The 25,506-nt window shown below is 33.7% G+C and overlaps 1 protein-coding gene and 1 pseudogene across 2 annotated transcripts; one reads left to right on the top strand and one right to left on the bottom strand.

Moving 5' to 3' along the window:
* The first annotated feature begins 5,452 nt into the window (after positions 1 to 5,452).
* LOC112521287 (acetylornithine deacetylase) lies at positions 5,453 to 12,951 on the top strand. Of its 2 annotated transcripts, XM_025130055.1 has the most exons (10): positions 5,453 to 5,819; positions 6,731 to 6,975; positions 9,186 to 9,294; positions 9,366 to 9,504; positions 9,838 to 9,913; positions 9,998 to 10,120; positions 11,014 to 11,167; positions 11,253 to 11,286; positions 11,726 to 11,793; positions 12,794 to 12,951. In XM_025130055.1, the coding sequence occupies exons 1-10, from the start codon at positions 5,484 to 5,486 to the stop codon at positions 12,839 to 12,841; spliced, it is 1,332 nt and encodes a 443-aa protein (XP_024985823.1). In that variant the 5' UTR covers positions 5,453 to 5,483; the 3' UTR covers positions 12,842 to 12,951. The 2 variants fall into 2 exon arrangements, with proteins under 2 accessions (XP_024985823.1, XP_024985824.1); XM_025130056.1 differs by lacking the exon at positions 12,794 to 12,951 and having other exon boundaries at positions 11,726 to 12,075.
* Positions 12,952 to 17,704: 4,753 nt separating this feature from the next.
* Positions 17,705 to 24,573, bottom strand: LOC112521787 (annotated as a pseudogene).
* Between the last annotated feature and the right edge of the window lie 933 nt (positions 24,574 to 25,506).

Raw genomic sequence — 25,506 nt, forward strand, 5'->3', positions numbered from 1 at the left:
CTTGAGTCCATGAAGATTTTCAATCTTCGGTCTATGAAGATCTTCCTTCAATCGGCTTGAAGCTTCAAAATATTTTCAATATGCATTTCAGCTACTTCAGAGTCTTGGTGTGTATATTAGACAGTTGATCCACAACACCGCATCGGTGACCTTCTGTCTTCACATCGGCTAGTCTTCGATTTTGCCAATGGCTTTAAGTATGTACCAAGACACCAACTTACAAAGAACCAATAACTACTAAGTGTTGTTAAGGTAGAGGAACAGATCAGTGGGTCATCACCAAATCAATAGGTGACCCAACAATATATATAGATATATATATATATATATACTCTTAAAATAAAATACTAATAAAGATAAATTATTTATTCCACAAATTTTTGGGTTTTACAACATCTTTGGCTCATTTGCGCTTTTGTAACTTGGTAATTCAATGCACAACTTTATATGTATCTCCCATGGAGCCTTTGATTTCTTCTAGCTTCTGGTTAAATGGAGTGCATCAATGTGCATTTGTATAGGAAATGTGGTCTCTAATCTTGTCTCTATACTATGACACAAAGATTCAAGTGCCTGACATATTTGGCTCAAGTGTGCATTTGTCTTGAAGTTGTGTGCCCAGATACTTTTGAGCCTTTACATGAGTTGATTTTTTATTCTAACTTAATTTTTTCAACTACTTTCAGTACATCCAATTACATTCATCTACATTCAATCATATGCAATTACCCTTAATTACAATCGTTTACCATTATTTTCACTTTATATCACTTTCACGAACTTTTACATACATTAATCATTTTCACAAGCATAAATATGTTAAACTTTCAGTCATGATGATTAAAAAAAGGTAAATAAAGATAGTTGAATATAGATAAAGATATATGAAGGTTTTGTTCTCACTATAACTCTTATTCTAACCGGAACTCAACCTTTCACACACACACATATATGTGATTTACGAGAATGCAAGAACAACTTATTAACCTCAAAAATTTTTAATCAATAATTTAAATTATATTAAATACAAATAAGTCAATAAGGGCAGTAATGTAATTAGGTATTTTTTATAATGTTAATTTTATTTTAATTAGAATTATCTCTTCCTTTTTTGTTGGGATTGATCACATTCACTGTATCACTTTCTGCTATCCTTTTCTTCCCATCGGTTCATGGTATCAAAAAAAATTCGACCTAGAATGGAGGTTTTGACTGTTTTAGGTTAGCAATTAGGAATTTTGATGTTTATCACATGTGATAAACATCCCAATTTGAAATTATCTGACGACAATTCTGTTGATGATGATGAAGATTCGATAATAGTTAATAACAATAATATTTCATATCTTTTTTTCTAAATCTGTTGTCTTATCGTTAGGACTATAATGATATGAGTCTTTTATCACATATGATAAAAATGAACATGGAATTGTGAATTCAACATTTTTAGTCGATTTATAGTTATTGGTACATGTTAATTTGAGTTTAATGTTATAGTAGTTTTGTAATTGAGAATTTTGATGTTTATCACATGTGATAAACATCCCAATTTGAAATTGTATGTTATTGTAATCCTTGATTATCACATGATTATCACACTCATATATCACCAAATCATGTAGTCGATTCCTAAGTTAATCCTAGCCGAGCGGACTCCTTGTGATAATTGTGTGATTATCACACCCATATCACATCCAAATCACATCCAAATCATCCTAAATCGTGTTAAAAATAAGCGATAACCATAATAGTCCATTATGTTATCCCATATTATCGGGTTTAGTGTGATCATGTTTTTAAAATTTTATCACTTTGAATTCCAATATTACCCTTTTGCCTCTCAAATTTTTTTGAATTGTTTTTAATTTAAAAAAATCTTTTAATTTTTATTGTTATAACAATATGAGGTTAATAGGTTGTTCCCACGTTTTCGCAAATCATAGGGATTCTCGTTTGAACCCTTCCCTATGTATGTATTAGGATCATGTGAGACCAGCCTGTTTTCGTGAGATCCATGAGACCACCTTTTTACACTTGAAACTTCACAGCAAAATGCTGTGAATGTGACTTTTTTAACCTTCACAGTGTTTTTGCTGTGAAGGTTCGACTTTTTTAAACCTTCACAGTGTTTTTGCTGTGAAGTTTCAACTGTAAAAATGTGGTCTCACGGGTCTCACGAAAACAGTCTGGTCTCACGTGAACCCAACCCTATATATATATATATATGTATGTATGTATGTATGTATGTATGTATGTATGTATGTATGTATGTATGTATGTATGTATGTACATATACATACATACATAACGTGTATGTATATACATACATACATACATATAAATACATACATACATACATATAAATACATACATACATACATATAAATACATACATACATACATATATATACATACATACATATATATACACATACATACATACATATATATACACATACATACATATATATATATACATATGTGTGTGTATATGAAAGTTTCAAACGAGAACATCCATGTTTTACGAGAATGCGAGAACATTTCTGGGCCTCCAAATTAATTAACATAAATAAATGAAAATTAATTACTATTTATCCATGATGTTCTGTTATCCTACATTTATTTTTATCTTTTAAATTTTGTTATCATTATCAGAGACTTTTTATGTCGATGCATACATTGTTGATAATGATGTGATAATACTGTGATAATTATCTGATTTTTGTGATAAAATGTGATAATGATTTGATAAGTTGAAGATTTTCTATGATGTGATTTTGATGTGATAATCATTTAATAACTTTGTGATTTTTGTTGTGATAGCGATGCGATAATGTTATGAAATCGTAAACCATCGATGATCATACTGTTTGTTCATTATGTGATTTTGCTCTGATAATAATATGATAATTATTTGATATCAGTTAAAATATTATGGGTATGTGATTTTTGATATAAGGATGTCACCAAAATTACAGATAAATACGAATTATCCTTAATTAATTAGTTTATTTTCTTTTAATGTTAATTATAGGTCAAATAACTTGGAGACCATAAATGTTTTCGCATTCTCGTAAAATAATGGTGTTTTCGTTTGAACCTCCACCCCCCTCCCTCTCTCTTTCTGGATGTTCAAACGAGAACACCTCCATTTTACGAGAACGCGAGAACACTCTTATCACATGTGATAATACTCGTGAGGGGACCATGTGATGTGCGGACGACGTGTTCTACAACTTAGGCTGCGTCAAAGGTTGTTTGCGTCTATGATTTAGCATTACATGTGATGGTCTTGATGGATTATAGTATCATATCAACAACACCCTTATTAAATGTGATAATATTTGTGAGGGGCTTAGTGCTGCAAGGGCGACTTGACCCGCAACCAAGATCGCATCGAAAATGGCTCGCGTCTCTGATTTAGTATCACATGTGTATCATATGTGATGGAATAATAGTATCTCATGTGATTCTCTATAGTAAAAGGGTGTTTCCGTGTTCTCGTAAAATGAATGTGTTCTCGTTTCAACCCTTATGTATATATATATATACACATACATACATAGGGTTGGGTTCACATGAGACCAGACTGTTTTCGTGAGACCCGTGAGACCACATTTTTACACTTGAAACTTCACAGCAAAAACACTGTGAAGGTTTAAAAAAGTCGAACCTTCATAGCAAAAACACTGTGAAGGTTACCTTCACAGCATTTTGCTGTGAAGTTTCAAGTGTAAAAAGCTGGTCTCACAGGTCTCATGAAAACAGGTTGGTCTCACATGATCCCAAATCTATATATATGTATATGTATATATATATATGTATATATATATATATGTATATGTATGTATATATATGTATATGTATATGTATATATGTATATGTATATGTATATATGTATATGTATATGTATATATATATATATGTATATGTATATATATATATATGTATATATATATGTATGCACACAATAAAATAAATAATTGAAAGACCAAATCTAGAAACAAATTGAGGAAATCGACAAAATAACCAATCTCCCCAATCGAAGTTGATTTTTTAGCCAATTTTGAAAATAAAATTTTCATATTAATCAAAATTTATGCAAATATTTTACGTATTTATGTAAAGTCTATTTTTAAATTAAAAAGAACAAGAATTATTTTTATAAATGTGTTTGAGTAAATATTTTTTTTTCCTTTTTTTAATTTGAAAATTAAGCTTACGTAAATGTTTAATTAAAATAAGAATTCAATTAAAAAATACTAAAATGTAAATTTGATTAAGAAAATTGGTTATTTTTGTTTATTTCTCCAACAAATTGTGGCTTGAAAAAATGAAACCAAAAGAGCATTTTTCATACACATAAAAAGCCCAAATGCAATCTTAGACAAAGTTGTGTGGGTAGTGATGGCCAAAACCTGGTTCTGGGTCGGGTCAAGCCGGGCCGGTTTTAAGATTTCTCACAACCGGTCATAATCGGTCTCGATCTTGCTCGAAAAAATTGAGCCTGGTCAAGCTTTATTATAACCGGTTATGGGTCGCCGGTCCCGGTCCCTAAAAAATATATTTTTTATTTTTATTTTTTTAATGATATATATTTTTAATACATTATAAAATTTGTAATTGGGTCACTCAAATACACTTTAAAAATGTTTTTTTATAATTAAAATTACATTGTCTTACAAAATATAGCGAGAAACCGATAAGTGTGAACTTTTTTTTGCGTTTTTGTGAATCGAGAACTTGGTATGTAAATCTCTCAACCAAAACACTTATATATAGTGTTTAGAAAGCAAAAAATACAAAAAAGGGCCAAAATATGGCTACGTTTTTTTTTTAAAAAATAGTTACATTTTTTAAAAATCGGGCCGGGCCGGTTCCGGTCACGCGAAACACCCAAAATCCATAACCGGTCCCAGATTTCGGTTCTATAACTGATCCTTACTGATAAACAACTTAGTAATTGTTCAGAATGAAATTAGGACGTTAAATGATTCAGAAAGACTCAAATTACAAAATAAAACTATTAAGAAATACATTTTTTACCAAATAAGATTCTTCTCTTAGGGGCCGTTTACCAAATGCTTACTCGGGTAAGCGTTTACCAAGTCACATTATCTCATCAGATAAATATGGCAATGACTAAGAATTTTACCCGATACGAAGAAGGCAAGGACCGAAAGTCTTACCCGGTAAATGATGGCGACAACTCTTACCACGATTAGCGCTTACCGGGTAAGTTGTTATATATGATGTCGTTTTAGTAGACTAAAATCTTACCAGGTTGTAAGCAATAACATTAAATTTTACTGTTAAACACTTACCGGATAAGTGTTTAAGTAAACGCCTCCTTAATAATTCAGCTATTGACAAAATCCCCCGAATAATAGAACCGTAAATAAAATCCCCTAAACCATAAATCTTAAATCTTAATAGAAACTTTCAGTCGCAAACTTATCTTTTACTCTCACCTGCGAACTGCGATGGCGATGGTGGCTTCAGCCGTAAAAGAAACGCTGGGAGAGCTAAACAAGGATTCTTTCGTCACCCTTCTCACAAAACTCATCGGAGAATCCAAGTACGTGCAGAACAATCCGCCGGACCTCATCCCGGAGGAGGATAGAATCGTCCGCCATGTTCTTGATGCCCTCCTCCCACTTACCACCACTACCGGCGGCGGCCCACTCATCGTCAACCACGTTACATATAAATCCAATAGAGGGAACCTCATTGTAGAGTATCCTGGAACTGAACCGGGAAAGATCATCTCTTTTGTTGGAATGCACATGGATGTTGTCACTGCTAATCCTTCTGAATGGGTTTGTTTATCTCCTTATTCTCAGATAAATGTTCAAATTTTAAGTAGAGAAATACTTGTTTTAGGATCAAATCAATTATTATGGAATCTAGCTTTTGTTGGGTTTCTGTATAAACTAGGGTTCATTAGGCAAAAAGGAAATTGCAAACCTTTTTTTCTTGAAGTTTCATGCTAAAGTTATCTATTTGATCACTGTAAATAGATCAATGTTTTAATTTTAATCTATTTGTTTCAAGTATACGACCTAATCTCCTCACATCTCCAATAGATTCATAACTTTTAGAGGACAATTAATCTGTACCTGAACCCCTTTTAGTTGGATTACATCTTGGATTTGCATGAGAACTCAAAATATGGAGACCCATTTCAGAAATTCATGAAGGTGACTACAAATGATAGTTGATTCAGTAAATGAAAATTTGCCATAGAATTAACCTCAAGATCTAGAGACTTTTGGGTCCCTTGAAATCAATAGTTGATGCCAAGCAGCATCTTATTTATGGGGCTGGTGAAGTGTGTGTAAGACAGAGAGCAAGAGAGATGGGTTAATTTCTTCCAAACTATTTAACTTCATAATGGTTTGAATCATAGGAGGTCTATAAAGGTTTGGTCTTGATCATATATTTAAGTGGTGTAGAGAGAGATTAATTGCTGTATAATTGTTTTGGGTCTCTATAATGTGAAAAATATGGAAACTTTTTGAACCAACCTATGCCATTAATTCGATGTGAAAGGTTGATCTGAATTCTGAAGGCACTAAGCAAATTTATTGTATTAGTGATGGACTGATGGTAAGTATGTTTATGTATACATGCGTATTTAGTTATTACCGTACCAAATCTAATGGTGAAAAACTTATTTTCTTTTTGATCCATGAAAGACCAACTACTTTTGCATTCATATCACACACAGGATTTTGATCCATTCTCATTGAGCATCGATGGAGACAAGCTTCGAGGCCGTGGAACAACTGATTGTTTGGGACATGTTGCCCTTGTAACCGAACTCATGAAGAAGCTAGGGCAGACAAAGCCAAAACTTAAATCTACTGTGGTTGCTGTTTTCATTGCTAGTGAAGAGAATTCTTCCATTCCAGGAGTTGGTGTTGATGCACTTGTTAAAGACGGACTTCTTGATAAGCTAAAGAATGGGCCTCTGTAAGTCCCTTTTTTCTATTTGTTTCCAAAATCTACCACTCAACTTATAAAAGGTTTCCTTTTTAAAGAAAAAATAGAATGTGATTTGAGAGAATATGCATCAACTCATGTATTTTCTACAAAAAGATGTCATGATGATTTTGGTGCCGAATAATATTCTATCATTAAACTGGCCGCTTTAGTCTATAGTTAAATTATAATATTAGTTTATCACATTAGTACCCTAGCAATTACTGTGTTTTTTTATTTATATGTGTTGATTAAAGGGCAAAATGCATAGAATGGCAACCAACTTTCTTAGATTTCTGTTTTAGGTAACCAAAATTAACTTTTGGGCAGAAAATCTTCGCAGTCTCATTCCTTTCTGTATATATATACGTACTGCTATTTACATATATTACCTTGACAACTTGCCCTTATTATCAAGAAAGAGAGAGAAGAAGAAAAGACGAATGAAATAAAGAAAATGCAAATGAAAACTTTTATGTTCTTTCTACACTCCCCCTTAAGTTGGGTCGTATATGTTAACAACCCAACTTGGAATTAAACTCATTGTCTGCAATCTGCATCGAGGTAAAGGATATAACTCAACTGTATGATTCCTTTCACTTTTTTCGAGATGAAGGGTCTATCAATCTTCACATGTTTTGTTCTGTCATGATGAACAATATTCTTAGCAATACTCAAAGTTGCTCAGCTATCTTTTTTGGTTTCAAGACCCTATACTTGGAGCTGAGTTCTTTTAATAGTCTTTAGATCAACATTCCTTCACATATTTTCAATGAAAAGGCACGGTGTTATGATTTTGCACTACTTCTGGAGATCTTGCTCTAAGTAGGTAGATATCCATGCTCATATAGCCATCTATAGAATTTTGACCTGTCAGTTATCCACCCCATGTGGAACTGTTACCTTGGGTAGTGTTTGTAATGTATAGTAGGTTAGGTACAAGTGACTAATGCACTAGTACAAGTAGGTGATGCACGCCTGCAGGGTAGTAAGTCAGTAAGTATGAATATAGGGGGGTTGAATTGAAGCTAAGAAAGGTGAGATCTCAGTCTTCCGAAAGTTGAGAACCGTCTGTAATCATCCAATTTTAACAGTTTTTGATTATGAGTGTACATCAATTGGTATTCGAGCTATGAAATCGCTAGGATAGTGAGAACGATGGTGTCACACTTGAAGGAAATGAAGGAAGCATGAGAGAAATTCACCCGAAGGTCGATTCCTTGAAGATATGTATGCAAACAGTGAAATAACAACTTGAAGTGTTGATTGAATTCATTCCTAGAATGAGTACACTGACCTCCTCGAGGTAAGAGGATGTTGAGTCTGTTGATATTTTTGTGACATTCAAGGAGGAAGATAATAAGAAGGAGGGCGTGAAAGAGGAGAGGAAACCCAACGTGGTGGCCTTGTTGACTTGTGGATGATGGAAAATGAGAATGAGGAAGGGATTAGGAGATGCGGTATAGTTGACAACAAGAATGCTGCTATTTCCGACGAAGAAGTCCATGAAAAAGTTCATCAAGGAAAATCCAAGAAAGAGAAGACAAGTTCGGTAGTTATATTTATTTTTCATTTTTGTGGGTGTTTGGAGCGGGTATTATTGTAGGTAGTGTTAGTCATATATATTGTTGGCTAGGTGAAAATTATTCCAATCTTGAGGAATTTCCATGTGAATTTTCTCTTCTTACATCACCATTTAAGAAGATTAGACTTGTTTCAACTGTTTTTCCAATCTTGATTAAATATTAGACTAAGTTGTATGTATATGCTATGCCTTATTAAACTTTTTTTTAAGCACTTTTGAATTAAAATACGTCCAACATAAATTGTCCTCGACCATCCTGTTTATACATGATTTAAATGGCAAAATGTAACTAACGGAATGTTATTTTGGTAAGTAAAAAGCACAAAAAACAGTCGAAAGGGTGTTAAAAGACATAAAAAAATGGTCATAAAACGGTAGCTCCATCGACTTATTGGAGGCCGCCACGTGGCACTAAGAATTCAAATATATGTGTGTGTGTGTGTGTGTGTATATGCCTACCATTCCATCAATTGGTCTGCTTTATAAATCCCGTAATTGGTCCGGTCTGATGTAAAACGAACAAGTGGGGAAAATAGAACAATAAAAAGCATTTGTGCTTTAAAAATTATTCTTGTATGATTAATTTTTGGAGTCACAGTCTTTGGTCTTGAAACAGGTTTTGGATTGACACAGCCGATAAACAACCTTGCATTGGTACAGGTGGTATGATACCATGGAAGCTTCACGTTACCGGCAAGCTTTTTCATAGCGGTCTAGCACACAAGGTATCTCAAGTACAAGAAACGGCATTTGGTTATGGATATTCATCGTTGATCCTTTTCTATTCACTTGGTAGGCTATTAATCCTTTCGAGCTAGCAATGGAGGCACTCAAAGAGATCCAAACGAGGTTTTACAGAGATTTCCCTCCCCATTCTAAAGAACAAGTTTATGGATTTGCAACACCTTCAACTATGAAACCAACTCAGTGGAGCTGTAAGTTCTAAATAATTATTATCTTTATAACCGTGTGTATCTGGGCCATCTTGCGTGCACCTCGACTAATCACATTAAGGGACTCAAACTACCTTCTCTCCGGGCAGGGGCGGATCCACCTTGTAGAGGCTGGGGTCAACCCGTTAAAGAATAGTCTTTTACCTTTCAAAACTTTTTTACCCCACACCCTTTTTACCTTTCAAATCTTTTTGCCCCCATTTGCCAATGCTATTTAAAGTCCGACCACCTGGATCTGCCACTGCTTCCGGTTGGGATATAGTTCTTTTCCTATGGTTTGGTTTTACGTCATCTTTTGTTAATGATTTATTTCAGACCCTGGAGGTGGGATCAATCAAATTCCTGCAGATTGCACGATCTCAGGAGATGTTAGGTTGACCCCATTTTACAAGTAAGTTCGTTCATTTTCCATTTTCTTTTTGTTAATGTACTTCATATTATGAATTTATCGGTTAGCATTCTGGTGCTGTTTCAGTGTGCCAGATGTAATCAAGAAGCTAAACGAGTACGTAGAAGATTTGAATATGAATATCGAGAAGATTGATACAAGAGGGCCTGTGTCAAAATACGTCCTCCCGGATGAGAACCTTAGAGGGAGGTATGTCGTCTTGTTAAATTCCAACGGTAGCATAATATATCTCAAAATCTTGAAAATTAAATAACTGTGACGTACTGTAACAGTGCCAAAATGCATCAAAATGTAAAGAAGTTTGTCTTAGTTCGTTTCTAGTGTGTGTAAAGATTATCTTTTTTCTTCATTTAGTGTAACAAACATTCGGTTATTTCTACTTCTGACACAATTTTGTCCCGTAACTGGATATTATAACTATTGATGATACGGATGTCAAGCCGTCAAGCAATATTATAATTCTTGATTACTTGGAAAAATGTAACATCAAAATCAACCGTGTTACCGAAGGGTCATTGGTCCAGCCATACCCAAATTACCGGTAAATGTGAGGAGTATACGTGAGTATTTGTCATATATGTATATATATAGAGAGAGGGAGAGAGTCAAGTTCATCCGAGAACAATATCCAAATAAGAGAATAAGAAAGCGTAAAATCATGTGTAAAATCACGTGGTTCACATGATTTTGGTCGCGACCTGAGGTTGCGGGCCGTGTCGCCCACGTACCTTTGCGTTGATCGTTAGTGTAAAATCAAATGTGATTTTGCACGTGATTTGGAGTCTTCGTGTTTTCTTATTTGGTTACTGTTCTTGTTTCAACCTCTCTCTCTTTCTGTGTGTATATATATATATATATTATATACTTCAAAAAAATCAACTGATGTTACATATGCTAAAGCCCCGTTTTACCTTGTAAAATGGGTATAAAATACGAAAAAATTGAATGTTTGTTACAGTAACTGAGGAATAATATCATCGTTACACTAAATCAAACTTTTTTATATTTTGATGCATTTTTTCTGTTATTTTTGCATCTTTCTTGTCCTTTATGATTTAACGATGAAGTTTTTTTAATACCAGAATTGAGATTTCGTTTGATGAAGCGTCATCTGGAGTTGCATGTAACCTCGAGTCTCGTGGCTTCCATGTGTTGTGCCAAGCTACCAAAGATGCTGTTGGTCATGTGAAACCGTACTCCATAACTGGAACTTTGCCGCTAATACGAGAACTACAGGTGAGAAACGAGTTACGTTTTTATAGTTCAAATTTCGTTTCTTTTTCTTGATTTCCGACTCTATAAACCTCGTTTTCATGAACAGGAGGAAGGTTTCGATGTTCAAACTGCAGGCTATGGTATGTTTCTATTTCTGTTGCCAAACTTAAGAAACCCAATATAGGATGCAATGCAAGAATGCTGGATTCTAAACTTGTTTTGTAAAATTTCATCAAGTTTTTGCGAATGGACTTGTTGGCGTTTTAATTCTTACAGCATCCGTTCATATGGCAACAGATTCTCTAAAATGGAAGAAAATAAATATTATCTTATTGTTATTTTCTCACCAATGAAGTTGAATGTATTATTTTAGAGAGAGGTTCACGAAAAAACCTCAAAAACTGAAAAAGTAAGGAACACCCTGATAACCGTTCCTCATGTACATACCGGTAATTGAAGCTGTTTCTTGGTTTTTATGCACGTGTGCATACCAGACAAATTGCTTAAAATTACCTGTATGCACATTTGCTACCGTTCAAATGGCAATCATGATCTCAATAACGGACTTTGTTTGCGCAGGGTTGATGGCTACTTATCATGCAAAAAACGAGTATTGCCTTCTTCCGGACATGTGCCAAGGGTACCAGGTATTCACCGGTATCATTGCTCAGCTTGAAGAATAGTCGCCTTGCTTTTGTAGTTTACGTTGTATCGTAAAGAATGCATCTAACGGATAATCATGTTGAGTTTCTTCTCGGTAGTCTTTTCTCGTGCAGATATGTGCTAGTTAGGGTTATGCCCGAGGGTGCACCAATATGAGATATGGAACCAGTCCAAAAAATCATATATTTTAACTTTTTGTCCGAGTAACCTCTTTGGCTTCTCCTTGTTATTTTTAGCCTAATTGGAAAATTATAATGTTTTAACAATTCAACCCAATCCCTTTATCTCGTCTATCTGATTTGGCGATTCACTGATTTCTGATTACGATTCCTCTCTTTAACTCGCTAATTTGATCCGACAAGTCTTGTTCATCTTTGTTTTCCTTGTTGATGAGTTTTATGATTGAAGCACGACTCTGTTTAATAATTTATTTGTTCAGAAAAATCTCAAGTGGCTTAATCCATTAGAATATGAAAGTTTATTGAGTTTTTATTTTCAGATTTTTAATAATGATTTGACTGGAATATTTGGTTACCCTGTCACTTTTATAAATCGAAAGAACCAAATAGAGCAGTTTTAGTAAATTGTGTTGAGTATTCAATTTACTTTAATTAGTTAAATATTCTAATTTTGAAACAGATGTGTGTGTGTGTGTATGTATATTAGAATGGACGAGATCACCACCTTTGACCCTCTTTTTCCATCGTCAGTAACGTGTTCCTCTCCGGTGCGACACTTTACATCCATCCATTTGCCCAACACCGTCCGAGCCTCCTTCCCTGACCATCTCTGATCACGGCCACCGTTGCTTCTTATTCTTTATCTATCTCCAACCACCAGCCATCATCTCCTCAACTCTCACATTCACCGTTCCGACTCCTCCCAGTAAAATAACCTAGATCGGTTTCGGTTTCGGTTTTTCATATTCCAAGAGATCTGGTTTATGCATACCCATATCGGTTTCAATTTCTGGTTTTTGTTCAGATCTCATTTTATATGGGGGACGTAACCCAGATCTTATCGGAGATGTAACCCAGATATCATCGGAGATGTAAAGCAGAAGATGTAAGATTTTTAGATGTAACCTAGATCTCTTTGGAGATGTAACGTCGAGTGTAATACAGTGATAACACCGTCGTATCACAGTAACCAGATCTGGTATCATAATGTGTACCACAATATATTTTTGTTATACAAAGTGTATCACAATATATTCTTGTTGTTTTACAAAGTGTAACACAATATATCAGGTAATGTTGGTTTACTAAGTATATCACACTGTTTTTTCATTATTTTATAAAGCATATCACAGTGTGCGTCATGTGTTTGCTAGAATAAAGTTCGACGAAGAGAGAATAGAGGATATATAAGATTTTTAAAATACCTAAAATGTCATTTAATTAAAATTTTAAGTCAAATTACCAAAATTATTAGAATCTTAATTTAATCATTGATTTGCGGTTGAGATTGGATATCTCAGATAGCACAAACTAACCAATTCTCCCTTGAATAACTAACCATACATACATACATACATACATACATACATACATACATACATACATACATATACATAGATGTATACATACATGTATGTATATATATATATATATATATATATATATAGAGGAGTGTTCAAATAAAAACCACTTAATTTGTACAAACCGTGAAAACCTCATTCAACCAATCATAATTTTTYATTTTGTTCATTTTTTTGTAATTATGAGAGGTTGATTAACCATTTTTATTGTGGAGGGTGTTAATCGTGGATATTATCATCTTAATTATTTTAATTTTAGAGAAATACATGAAACAGTTTCATTAAAAATTCATTAAATATTATATGAAACAATTTCATAACCATATATGAAACAAACTCATCAAAAAAAGTATTATATGAAACAATTTCACTGTAACACCCCATACCACACATTGCATGTAACACATACTTCATATGGAAGAAATACATGTTTATGTACCACTCAGGTCCCTTAGTACAAGAATTTACCATACATAATACATATCCCAAAAATTCAAAATACGTTTCTTGTACTAATCATCATTCATCAATCAAAACTATACATCATAGACAAATCTTCATGTAGATATGCATATAGGAAAATATCACATTTTCCCCTTCCCATTACCGCCCGTACCTCCTGCAATACATATTTAAAATCACAAAACGAGGGTTAAACCGAAAGGTCTAGTGAGTTACCCTATTTATGTTATTGCAGGGTGAAAATCACCAAAACTTTGTACAAAATATCATTTTCATATATATAATAAATATATGAACAAATAAGAACATATTACCAAAACCTTTCTACTTTTCAAGCCAAACATTCAGCTATTCAAATAACATACTTCAAACCTTTATAGGTTTGAACCAACCAGGTTTCATATAATGTCATTTTTAAACTTTTTTCCATTAAACAAGGTTTATTTAAAGTTTCAGGCCAAACCTGTTATTTTCTCCTCAATAACATCCAGACTACGATTTCCAATAAAAACTCTGATCTTAAACATTTAAATCACAAAGAAATAAAGATTCCAGACAACGGTAATTTTAAAGGATATAATAGTAAGAGTTATATAACATAACACACATACAAATGTCACCCTTATATCCAAAGGTACATCTCTCCTTGATATGTCACCCTTATCCCATAGTACACATCTCCTTGTTATGTCACTCTTATCTCATGGTACACCTCTCCTTGATATGCTACTCTTATTTCCTCATTAAAATATTTCACAAAAACAATTCTAATTAAAACAGACCGCAACCATAAATATTGTAATGGAATATCATTAGTTCAAAATCATTCTTTATCAAAATTCTCATTTTTATACAAGAATACTTAAAAATGACAATTGTATAAATAATTCATAAGTCAAAGCACAAATCCGGTCAACACAGACTTGGTCGGACTTCATCTCCGGTCAGGCCTTGACCGATTTACTAATTCGGTCAATACAAGACCCTTGTCTGATTTACTAATCCGGACAGCTCTTTCAAAGCTTTGTCCGATTTAACACTTAAGAAAATTCCAACATTTTTTGTCCGGATAACAAGTCCAAACAACACATGGTCGTATTCATACTTCTCCGCTCAAAACATAAACTCAATATTTATAAATCGTTTAACACTTGACCGATTTAAGGCTAAACCGCTTATGCCTTGACCGGTTTAAGTCCAAGGGACAATACTCATCAAGCGGTTTATTTATAAATCGCTTAAGCCTTAACCAGTTTAGGGCTTAAATCGCCCAACCCTTGTCCGGTTTAAGACTAAATCGCCTGACTCTTGGCCGGTTTAAGTCTAATCAGGACAACACCTCAATGGTTAACTTTTAAATCAGATGAAAAAGCTATACAATCAATTATATAACTATAAACAATTTAAACCACTCACCTTGAAAAGCCTTTTGAAATCAGCCTCTTTGCAAAACAAAACAAGAAATCCGGACGACTTTTTCTCTCTTAAATCGCTCAAATTTTGAAAATAGCCAAGAGATGAAATGAGGGGTCAAACCCTCCTTTTATACCTTTCCTTAACAGGAAAGTCAGCCACAAACACACACACACCCCCCATGCATTCTCATAACATGCATGTGTGTGTGTGTGTATATATATATATATATATATATATATATATATCATGTATACATATACTCCCACATATACATATAATCTCATACATGCATCTACATTATGCACATAATTTTCACACACTAGCATGATCAAATATAACAAAATTATCATGATATCACGTAATCATTTATCAAATAATCACACATTAATTATCTTGGGTGATAACCAGGATCCGGTTATCATATTCACAATCTTAAATAATTTCATGAAAAAATTTCATAAGATTAAACAATGAAATCGACGTATGAGGGTGGTTTGTACAATTTGTACAAACGAGGCTGGTTTTCATTTGATCACTCTTCTACATATGTATATGTATGTAGAGGAGTGATCAAATGAAAATCGCCTCCATTTGTGTAAACCGTGTAAACCAATCTCATCCATCCATTTTCTTGATCGATAGTCAAGATTAGTTTAGTTTATTTTAGAAAATTAAAAAAAGAATATATTAAAATTTTATTTTTATATCAACAATAAGGGCAAAATTGTAAAGAAAATACATATTCTCTAACATCTCATGAACCAGTTTCGCCTTCATGAAACTTGTTTCATGTACATTAATTTTTTTATTTCAATTTTGATTTGATGAATTTATTCATTATGCCTTACAATCTTCAAGATTCATCAGCAGATTCAATCGCATCACAATATATCAAGYTCAAATTTTTAATATTATAATATAATTAAAAATTTAAATGTTACCATTTATAAAATTTTCTTTATTACGTTTCCTTAATTAAGATTTATTAATAATTTTCATATTTAATATCAAATATTGTAAATGACCGAAATACCCTTATTGATTACATTTAATTAGAAAAAAATGGAATTTTCCTATTGGTTGAAATTAGTTTACACGGTTTCTTAGAAATGCACGGTTTTCATTTGAACGTGCCTCTATGTGTGTGTATATATATATATAGGGTATATTTCTTTTACAACTTTGTGTATTTGTACAACCTTTGCAACCCAATTAATTGAGATATTTATAGAAATGATGAGAGTTCATGTATTATGATTTGAATATTTATGGAATATAAATAGAGTTCATTAATTATGATTAATACTTTATATTAGGAAACAATCAAAATTTCTATGAAATCACATATTCATCAAATGAAATGAACGGTTGAGATTGGGTTGTATTGGTTGCACAAATGTCAAGGGTTGTATAATAACCAACCTATATATATATATATAGGGGAGCGATCAAATGCAAACCACTTAATTTGTACAAATCATGCAAACTTTATTCAACCAATCATAATTTTTCATTTTGTTTATTTTTTTTGTAATTATGAGAGGTTGATTAATCATTTTKATTGTGGAGGGTGTTAATCATAGATATTATCATCTTCATTATTTTAATTTTATAAAAATACATGAAACAGTTTCATTAATTTTAGAGAAATACATGAAACAGTTTCATTAAGTATTATATGAAACAATTTCACAACCATATATGAAACAAATTCGTCAAAAAAAGTATTATATGAAACAATTTCATAAAAAAAATTCATAAGATTAAACAATGAAATCGACGGATGAAGGTGGTTTGCAAGGTTTACACAAATGAAGGCGGTTTTCATTTGATCACTCCTCTATATATATATATATATATATATATATATGTATGAGGCTCCCTTTTGTTTGTCTGGTTCCCTAGGTTCTAATGTCACTTTGGTTCTCTAGGTACGAATCTCACTACTTGTTGCATATTGTATCGTGCCTCATTCATTCGTTTAACATTAATTGAGTGGTTGGTTATAAAACCCCATTCTTACATGTGATTTGTTTTTTAGCTTCTTGCTAGTTTTTCTATAAAATCTCCATCGTTCAAACAAAAAGTCTAGAAAAAACCTTAATATTTTGATCTAATACAACAATGCAATACATCACTATTAGTTATTCTAATTATTAAATTCTATATTCTTTTTCGTTTATCGAATAAAATTTCCAAACTTAAAAAACAACTAACCGATTCCCTAAAAGAAAGAAATTATTCCAACATCTACAACTATGAATAAGATATCCCATTTATTTACAATTAATCAATGTCATGTATTATTCTCAAAGAGTTGGGTTCCGATAAGAAGCGTAGAAAGAGATCTCTACCCTTGAATCAATCATAATTGAATGTCAACACAAATGAGATCAATTCCCTTCTAAAGCGCTATTCATGAGTGATTGAAAGTGATCAATGGTTCAGATCTCTTCTTAGACTTCTCACCTTTAACTCTTTTTTCTCACACGATACTTCACCTATTATCAAATTCACATTTCACCTTATCCTCACAAGGGTGTGGGTCAAAGAAGAAGAGCAGCAGGTCTTTTTGAACCATTCAAGGTTTTACACCATCTTATTTTGGACTAGAGAGTAGTGAGAAAATAATGTGTTTCCTAAGGTTCAAACGTTGGAACTTGATCGTAAGGGGTTCGAGTTTTTGCCTGAAAAGCAACCCTCTTCATGAACCCTCGATAAGGATCCTCCTCGCGCTTCTTCATCAGATATGCAATATTCTTTTCAACCTCGCACTTTATTTGCAAGTACAATGCCTGTGAAATCTCTTTGTCATTCAGCACCTCCAATCCCTTTGTTTTTATCGGCTTACCAAACAAATAGTAGAATCGACCAGGTACCTTGGGCATAACCAACGGCAAATGAAGTTGTTGGTTACCAACCTCCCCTTCCTTGCCTTGTCTGTTATCAAAACACAAAGAACAGATATGATATCATTTTCTTTCCTTCCATTTCCTAGATCTGATTACATCAAGGAAAAGCATGCAAAACGTGTCCTCTATCTCAAACCGTAGAGCATATGTTTCCTAGTATTTTAAATATTTAACAAATAGTCAAACGTTTCGCTTAAACTAGTTGACAAATCCAACAACGCAGTTCTCATTAGACGAATGCACGGCATAAAGAGAAGTTTGGGTTTACCTCAATCGAACTGCTTTTTTATTGAACTCCTGTAGACTATTATTAAGTGCAGGAATTTCCATCATATCGTTGTAATCCATGATCATCTGTAAATTTGTTAGGATATCAAAATATATTAGCATGCATTGAGATACATATTATATATGCACTTAAGTAACACAACAGACCAACGGATCTTATATTAAGAAAATAAAAAAAGATACACGAAAGTCTTTCCATGCGGGCCGTTCCGGGCCTTATGTAGTCCAAAAATAGCCTAGTTTGGCCCGAGCGGGTCGTTAGAGGTAATTTGCAGCTTGAAATTTACTCCTACTAATTATTGAGGTTGTCTATTATTAATCCACAAGGCTTCTTTACTTTGTTCATTAAGAAGTGTTCTTTAACATCTGCTCAAGAGTCAAAAACACTTTCTCAATAACATGTTAAGTCAAAATTTGTTCTTTAAATTTCAAGAAAGACGAACCCCATTTTTTATAATTAAGGGTGTTTGAGCCAGCTTACGTGTACCTCAACTAATTCCATGGGCCCTAAAGCTAACAACAGAAAAACCTCCTGTGACCATTGGAGAGCAAACCCAAGGCTTGACCAGTTGAGCTACCCCAAGGGTCAGGCAAACCCCATTTATCCACGCCTCTATTGGCTTCCTATTTCCAAACTTTTGGTATAAATGATGAAACTTAACATCTTAGAGAAGGATGAGATTTGTGTAAAAAGACCAAGTTAATTCTTACTTCTGATACATCATCTTCCCCAACAGATCCGAAAGGTATAATGGTGGCCCCGAATTTTGCTGCCATCCTTACAAATTCTTGTTCTTCAGGCCAAAATAACTTGTGAACTTCACCCTGAGAAACACAAAAACATAAGCACCATCAGGACGACACCATGTAACTGCAGGGGGGGTGGGGATATGAGTTTATTGAAAACATAAGTAAATGAAGTGGCAAACCTTACGGTGGAGGGCCTCACGTGCACCACCAGGGTAAAGCAGCACGTATGATTTAGAGGAGAACAATTTGAAAAGGTTGATTGCAGTGACAGGCAACATACCGAATACTCTCAATATAATGGAAATATCAGGAATCACAGACTGATGATCAGCTTTAAGGTTTTCTGGGTGGCCTAATCCACGAAGCGTTATACGTTTTTCTTTCAAAAACTGTAGAAAAAGTATAAAAAGATCAAGCCCAAAGAGCATGTGATTACTAACAAACAATACAGGGCCGTCACTTGGAATTCCAGCCAATCCAGTCACTATCTTCCCATCCTCCAAAGTTGAAAGCATTACCGGACTGGTAGCAAGATGGTACAACCTGCGTTTCATTGTTTCAAGAATATAAAAACCCGCAAACTAGATTCTTATCGAGACGTTCATGCACTCATGTGGCACATCTATTGGCCTCAAACCATAAGCATTCATAATTATAGTAAGGGGCCGTTTACCAAACACTTACCTGGTAAACGCTTACCAGCAAGCTTCACCACCCTCACTTACGTAACATTATTGGCCATTAAAATGAATTGTTGGTAAGCGTCCCTTACCCGGTAAGTGCTAACCTGGTAAGAGTCTTCTCCCTCACTTACCGGGTAAGGGAAGAGACACCCTGGCACGCTCACCCGCTAAGGGAAGAGACACCCTGTAAGCGCTTACCTGGTAAGGTTTAGTAAACGACTGCTAAGTTTAATTAAGATACAAATCAACTTTCTCCCAGAGAAAGGGGGAAAATTATGATGATAAGAAAAGATAATGAAATAAAACAAATTATGCACATGTTGAACTACCAATTTTTTGTTATGGTCCTATTTGGTCCTTCTTCCCCTTCTCTTGAGTGTTAAGTTTAAAAGTTTTACCAAGGAACTCTTTTGTACTTACAGCCCATTTATTAATATATTTTTCCAAAGGCAAAAAGCCTGCCTTTAAAAAAGATTACCAATGTCCATCGGATTCCCTACGATACTCTGACATACTTGGAGGGACATAGTCTTTGACCGAATCATGGTATGAGGTGCGGCGGTACTTTGAAGCACCTTTAATTATCGTCAACAAATTATCGCCACTTTCCTGCACCAACAACACAAATAAGTCAATTAGTAGATGCTACAAGAAAAAAGACTACTACAATGTGTTCTTCCTTGGCATTCCCAAGAAAACTGAATGTTCTTCTCACTGGAAACAGTGAAGAATTCCAAAGAAAACTAAAGAACTACACTGAAGTTAGAATTTCAAGATTTGATTCCCCTATCTGTTGCTTTGTTTTCTTTTTTTACTTCTGAACAGATAAGATTAATAAACTTTTGACTGTCCTGGGAATGGAGAACAATATAGATTTCTTACAGTGAAAAGATGGAACGTATATTAAAGATAAACGAGATGAATGTATCCAGAGTTCAAGAACCAGCAGCAGCAATTATTGATACACAACTGTAAGTATATATAGATGCACACGTGTTCACACACAGGCTTTTGATTTAGGAGAAATTAGGGATTATTGCCTAAGGTTAGAGAGCGCACATTATATTGGATACGGGGCCTGATTTTGACAGGAAATGGAAGTTTCTGTCTCGTCCTTTCCTAACTGGATTTGGGTTACAAAAGGATTATGCATCCCTTGAGTTCATGAGAATAATAACAAGCAACAACCATAGATGTAGGAATATTTCCAATCCTAATAGGTTTTATGGGAGATTTTGACAAACGAAGAAGTGAGCTAAATGGGTCAATTTGTCTATACAAACACACATAGGGGTGTGCCTGGTGTCTTACTTTTAGTGCCAATTATAATGGATCAAAAGGAAAGAGCCACAAATTTAGTTCACCTACCAACAGGGGTCTGTGTTTGTTGCCGTTTAAGAAGCATATTTCGCAGTTCTTTAATGATCTTGCGAGCCTTAGCGCCTCATCTTTACTAGGGAGTAGCTTATCCTTATAACTGAAATGTCACGTCAATAGTTAACAAAACCATATCCGTGACTGTGAGCATAGAATACTTAAAGGTTTAATAACTTCACCATGTTTTCAGTTACAAGTATTTTATTTCAGTTTGATTTTAGATGGAAAATGTGTGAATACTTTCGCCTACATGAAAATTGCAACATCTTTTTTTGTAAGTTCCAGGTTAAAATTACCTATTGGTCTCCTTCGTTTTGTCTTTATTGATGGGCATTTAAATAAAGTAAATTTCATAATTTTTTACAAGACAAGACCCGGTGTATTTTTCAAGTTATATTGAACGTAAATAAATTATATCATATATTAACAAGACTGCTATTTATTGTGTATATTTAAGGTTTCCCTAGTAGCTCCTAATACAATGTAACATGTACTCCCTCCATTCTAACTTCTAAGAAAATAAAACTTTTCTAAGATGTCCCATGAAAATTACAAAAAATTAATTTATAGGTAAGTTTTTAAACTAAATATTACTTACTTCTCAATTGTCACCATTACAAATTACCATGATATTGATTTGGATGCACAAGATTGTCTTATATTGTCATTATTGAAGCTTAGACATATATCGGGATCTATTTGTCTAGTCAACCGTTGCAATTACTATGCAACAGAGGAGTATTTTCTAAAAGCTGGTTTAAGCTCGCTTAAAATGAAGGGCCAAATGGCAAATGGAATATGATTGTGCATGGTCATTTGAAGAAACATCTGCACAGAGCAAAGAACAGAACCTGGCCAACACCAATACTTCAGCTGTAATGACCTGAAGATGAGAATTAGCATAAGCAGCAGCTGACTGAAGTAGTTTCAATCGCCACATAAGTGCATCTTTTGGCAATATATCACCTAACCCCTGCCAATAAATAAATAATTTTGCATGAGAAAATTGGCAGCAAGCATAAGTTACATATAAGCTTATAGAAAGAGGTCACAAACCCGTATTGCAGATGAGAAGATTAAATTCAAGGCACCATAAAGTACATCAGGCAGAGCCTCAAGAAGAAAAAGCAAAGTTGGCAGTTGTGACTTCTCGAAAGAAGTTGCTGAAATAAATAGAAGAGCACTTGCACCCAAAGATTAAGAAAGATGGGTGATTGGATGAATGTAAAGACTCGAGGTTTAAAAAGTGACCTGGATTTACTAGTATAATTACTAAGTCAATTGTAGGATTACGGGCAGCAACTGCAAGAGCTAAACAGCCTCCGAAGGAATCTCCAATCAGATAGATTGGCTTCTCTGGGGATGATGCATGCTCAAGCCTCACTGTTTCTTCAACAAACTGAACCAAATCTTCATACAACAAAGTTCCATGAATTAAAACAGTATCCGTTGAAAATTAGTATTATTAATTTTCTCATGCGCAGACATGACAAAATGTAAACTATTAACTATGGTTGGCTACATGATTTATCCATTATCAATCAATATGTCTACGCCATCTATCCTTTTGATAATTAAACCTGATGTTATTGTAATAGAACTCCATGATATGATGTATGGCTCATTCAAAATTTTAAATTGAAAAAAAATTGAGTTCAGGATCTCAGTGGTAAAGAGGTTTATACAGTTAAAGCATAAAATGATAAATCCCTATCAAAAAAGAATGTCATAATCACTCTCTCTGCATTTTCTTTTTCTGTCTTAATCATGTACAAGAGTACCATGCAACAAGTTAATGCTCTAAGGGCCAAGGAGACTCCAAAGCAGGCATACAAATTGATGGAAGACCTTTGGATTAACTGCCACTGGTATATAATTAGAAGCTGGTGGGGAGTTGCTCCTATTCATTTTGTTCATAATGAAAATCAAAATAAAGCTAAAAAAATGATTCTGAGCTTATCGAAATGATCTCCCAAACAACCTGACAGATGCAACCGATTTAGACACAATAACACCTCAATATGTCGAGGGTTTTGTTAACTGAAGCAAGGAAGCTTATCATGATACGAAAGCAAAAAATTTATCATAAGTATTGATTTTGTATCCATATTGAAGCTTTATTTTTGTCCGAAAAAGTAGAATTTTTTTGCTGTGAAGAAAGTGGGGGATAGCATATAAATAACTACTACTATGTGAATTTGAAATGCTCATTGATATATAAAAACTGAAAATGTCGAAGAAAATAAGGGAAGATGAGCATGAAACTGTAAGTGAAGATAAATACCTTCAAGTGGTGTTCTATCTTGGACTGGAATATGCAAAGATCGAACTTCAAAAACTCTGCAATCAAGCAAACTGTATGTTGTAAGCATTGCAAAAGGGTTGAAATAAATAAAGATGATGCAAGCACAAAGCCTTTTATAATCACAAAGATCTATGGTTACAAGGATGAAACTGTTTTCATTTTCAGGTTTGATGAACATGGAGAGTTTGCAATAAATAATAATTAAATAATTACATGCGACTCACTTCCCAAGAGCTTTCTCATGCAAAATGAGGCCCAATCCAAGACCATCCAATCCTGAATACATTAAACATATAAAATATCTGAGTAGTTTAAAGCTCAAATTCCATATATTGAAAAGGGTTATATAAAACTTCACAAAACCAAATCAAAGAATCTTGATGAACATGAAAAAGATTTTACTATCACATCATTGGTGCCATCATCATCATACAATATTACCACTCACACTAGAATTACAAACAAAATGTTGTGTAGTGTTGATTGAAGATTAATTTGGAATTTGAGATTAGTCATGATCAATTACCTGGTAAATACAAAAGAACAGGTGAATCCTTCAATGGTATACCACATGGGATGGGGCAAAACCACCGTGGCGGCCCACCATCAGGTTTCATAATATCCTTGGCTAACTTAGAGAAATCTTTACTACTCTGAGTCCCATACCCATCATCCCACAAAACTTCCAACTTCTCCAAAACATCTTCCCTTCTCTTCTTTCCTCCAACTTCATGGCTTAGCTGCCCATTCTCAACATCCTTGAGATATCTAACCCTGCTCCTCTCACCAACAGACGGTAATCCATCAACTCTATATGATTCTGAAGCTAGTGCTTCCGGATCCCCACCAGATAAACTCCTAACAAGAACTTGTGACCTAAATTTACAACCTGCATTTAAAGCTAAATAAGGTGGAATTGAAAAACTGTTTGCAGTCAATTTCATTGCTTCAACAACCAATGGCTCAAAATCAGAGTTCAAAACCCTAGTTACAGTTAATAGATTAGCTAATATAAGCGAATATATATACATTGTTTCAGTACATTAATAAACCCATGAAGAAAAAACAAAATTACAAGATTAAAAACATTATCTATACGATAAGTTCTATGACGTAATTTTCCAGACTTTGAAATGAATCAATGGACGGCAAAACATAGTTTGATACAAGAATTGAAGAAAATTATAAGAATAATGAAAGAAAACAGGGCTCGAATATGCTTGATTGAATCAATTTACCAGAATGAAATAATGCAGTTGGAGAAGATGGTGGTGGAGCCTTCCATTACTGTTTTGGGCGTCCCGATTTCTAAATAAGAACCAGTTGTGTGCCCGTTACGTGTAAAGTGGCGGGGAGCAGACAATTTGAAGGATTTTGTAGATTTCGGTTTTATTAGTTTTATTAGAGAAGATTTAATAATGATATAAGTTATAATTATATCAGTACAATTTAAATAAACAAGAATTATGGGTTTAATTATAATTTATCGATGAAAAAAATTGTATGACAATTTAAAATTCAATATTTTTAAAATACAAATATTTAAACGATTCCATAAATGTATTCGATTTTAACCAAGGGCAAGAATCAAGAGATTGAGAGCGAGACCGAGAATTCCAAAGCAAATGAATGAAGAATTTTTAATAACTCGTGGTGAATATTAGTTTGAATCTCACATTAGGGGATGAGAATGGGGAGAAGACATGGAGGTATGAGAGGGTGAATGCATGAGTGAAATGTGTTAAAAGTATCTTAGGAACATAAAAAGAAAAACTAATAATGTGCATTGGTAACTTGTACTATATGTTATTTTAATTATAGATTAAGAAATTTTAAGACTGAATGCATAAATTAGTAGTACTTAATGCATTATGAATTGTTTTTAAAACTTTTAAGACTTTATACATAAATGTATTGTACTTTATGCATTAAAAATTATTTTTAAAACTTTTGATAAACCTGGT

This window comes from Cynara cardunculus (assembly GCF_001531365.2).
Source record: "Cynara cardunculus var. scolymus isolate 2C chromosome LG 11, CcrdV1, whole genome shotgun sequence".
Lineage (NCBI taxonomy): Eukaryota > Viridiplantae > Streptophyta > Magnoliopsida > Asterales > Asteraceae > Cynara > Cynara cardunculus.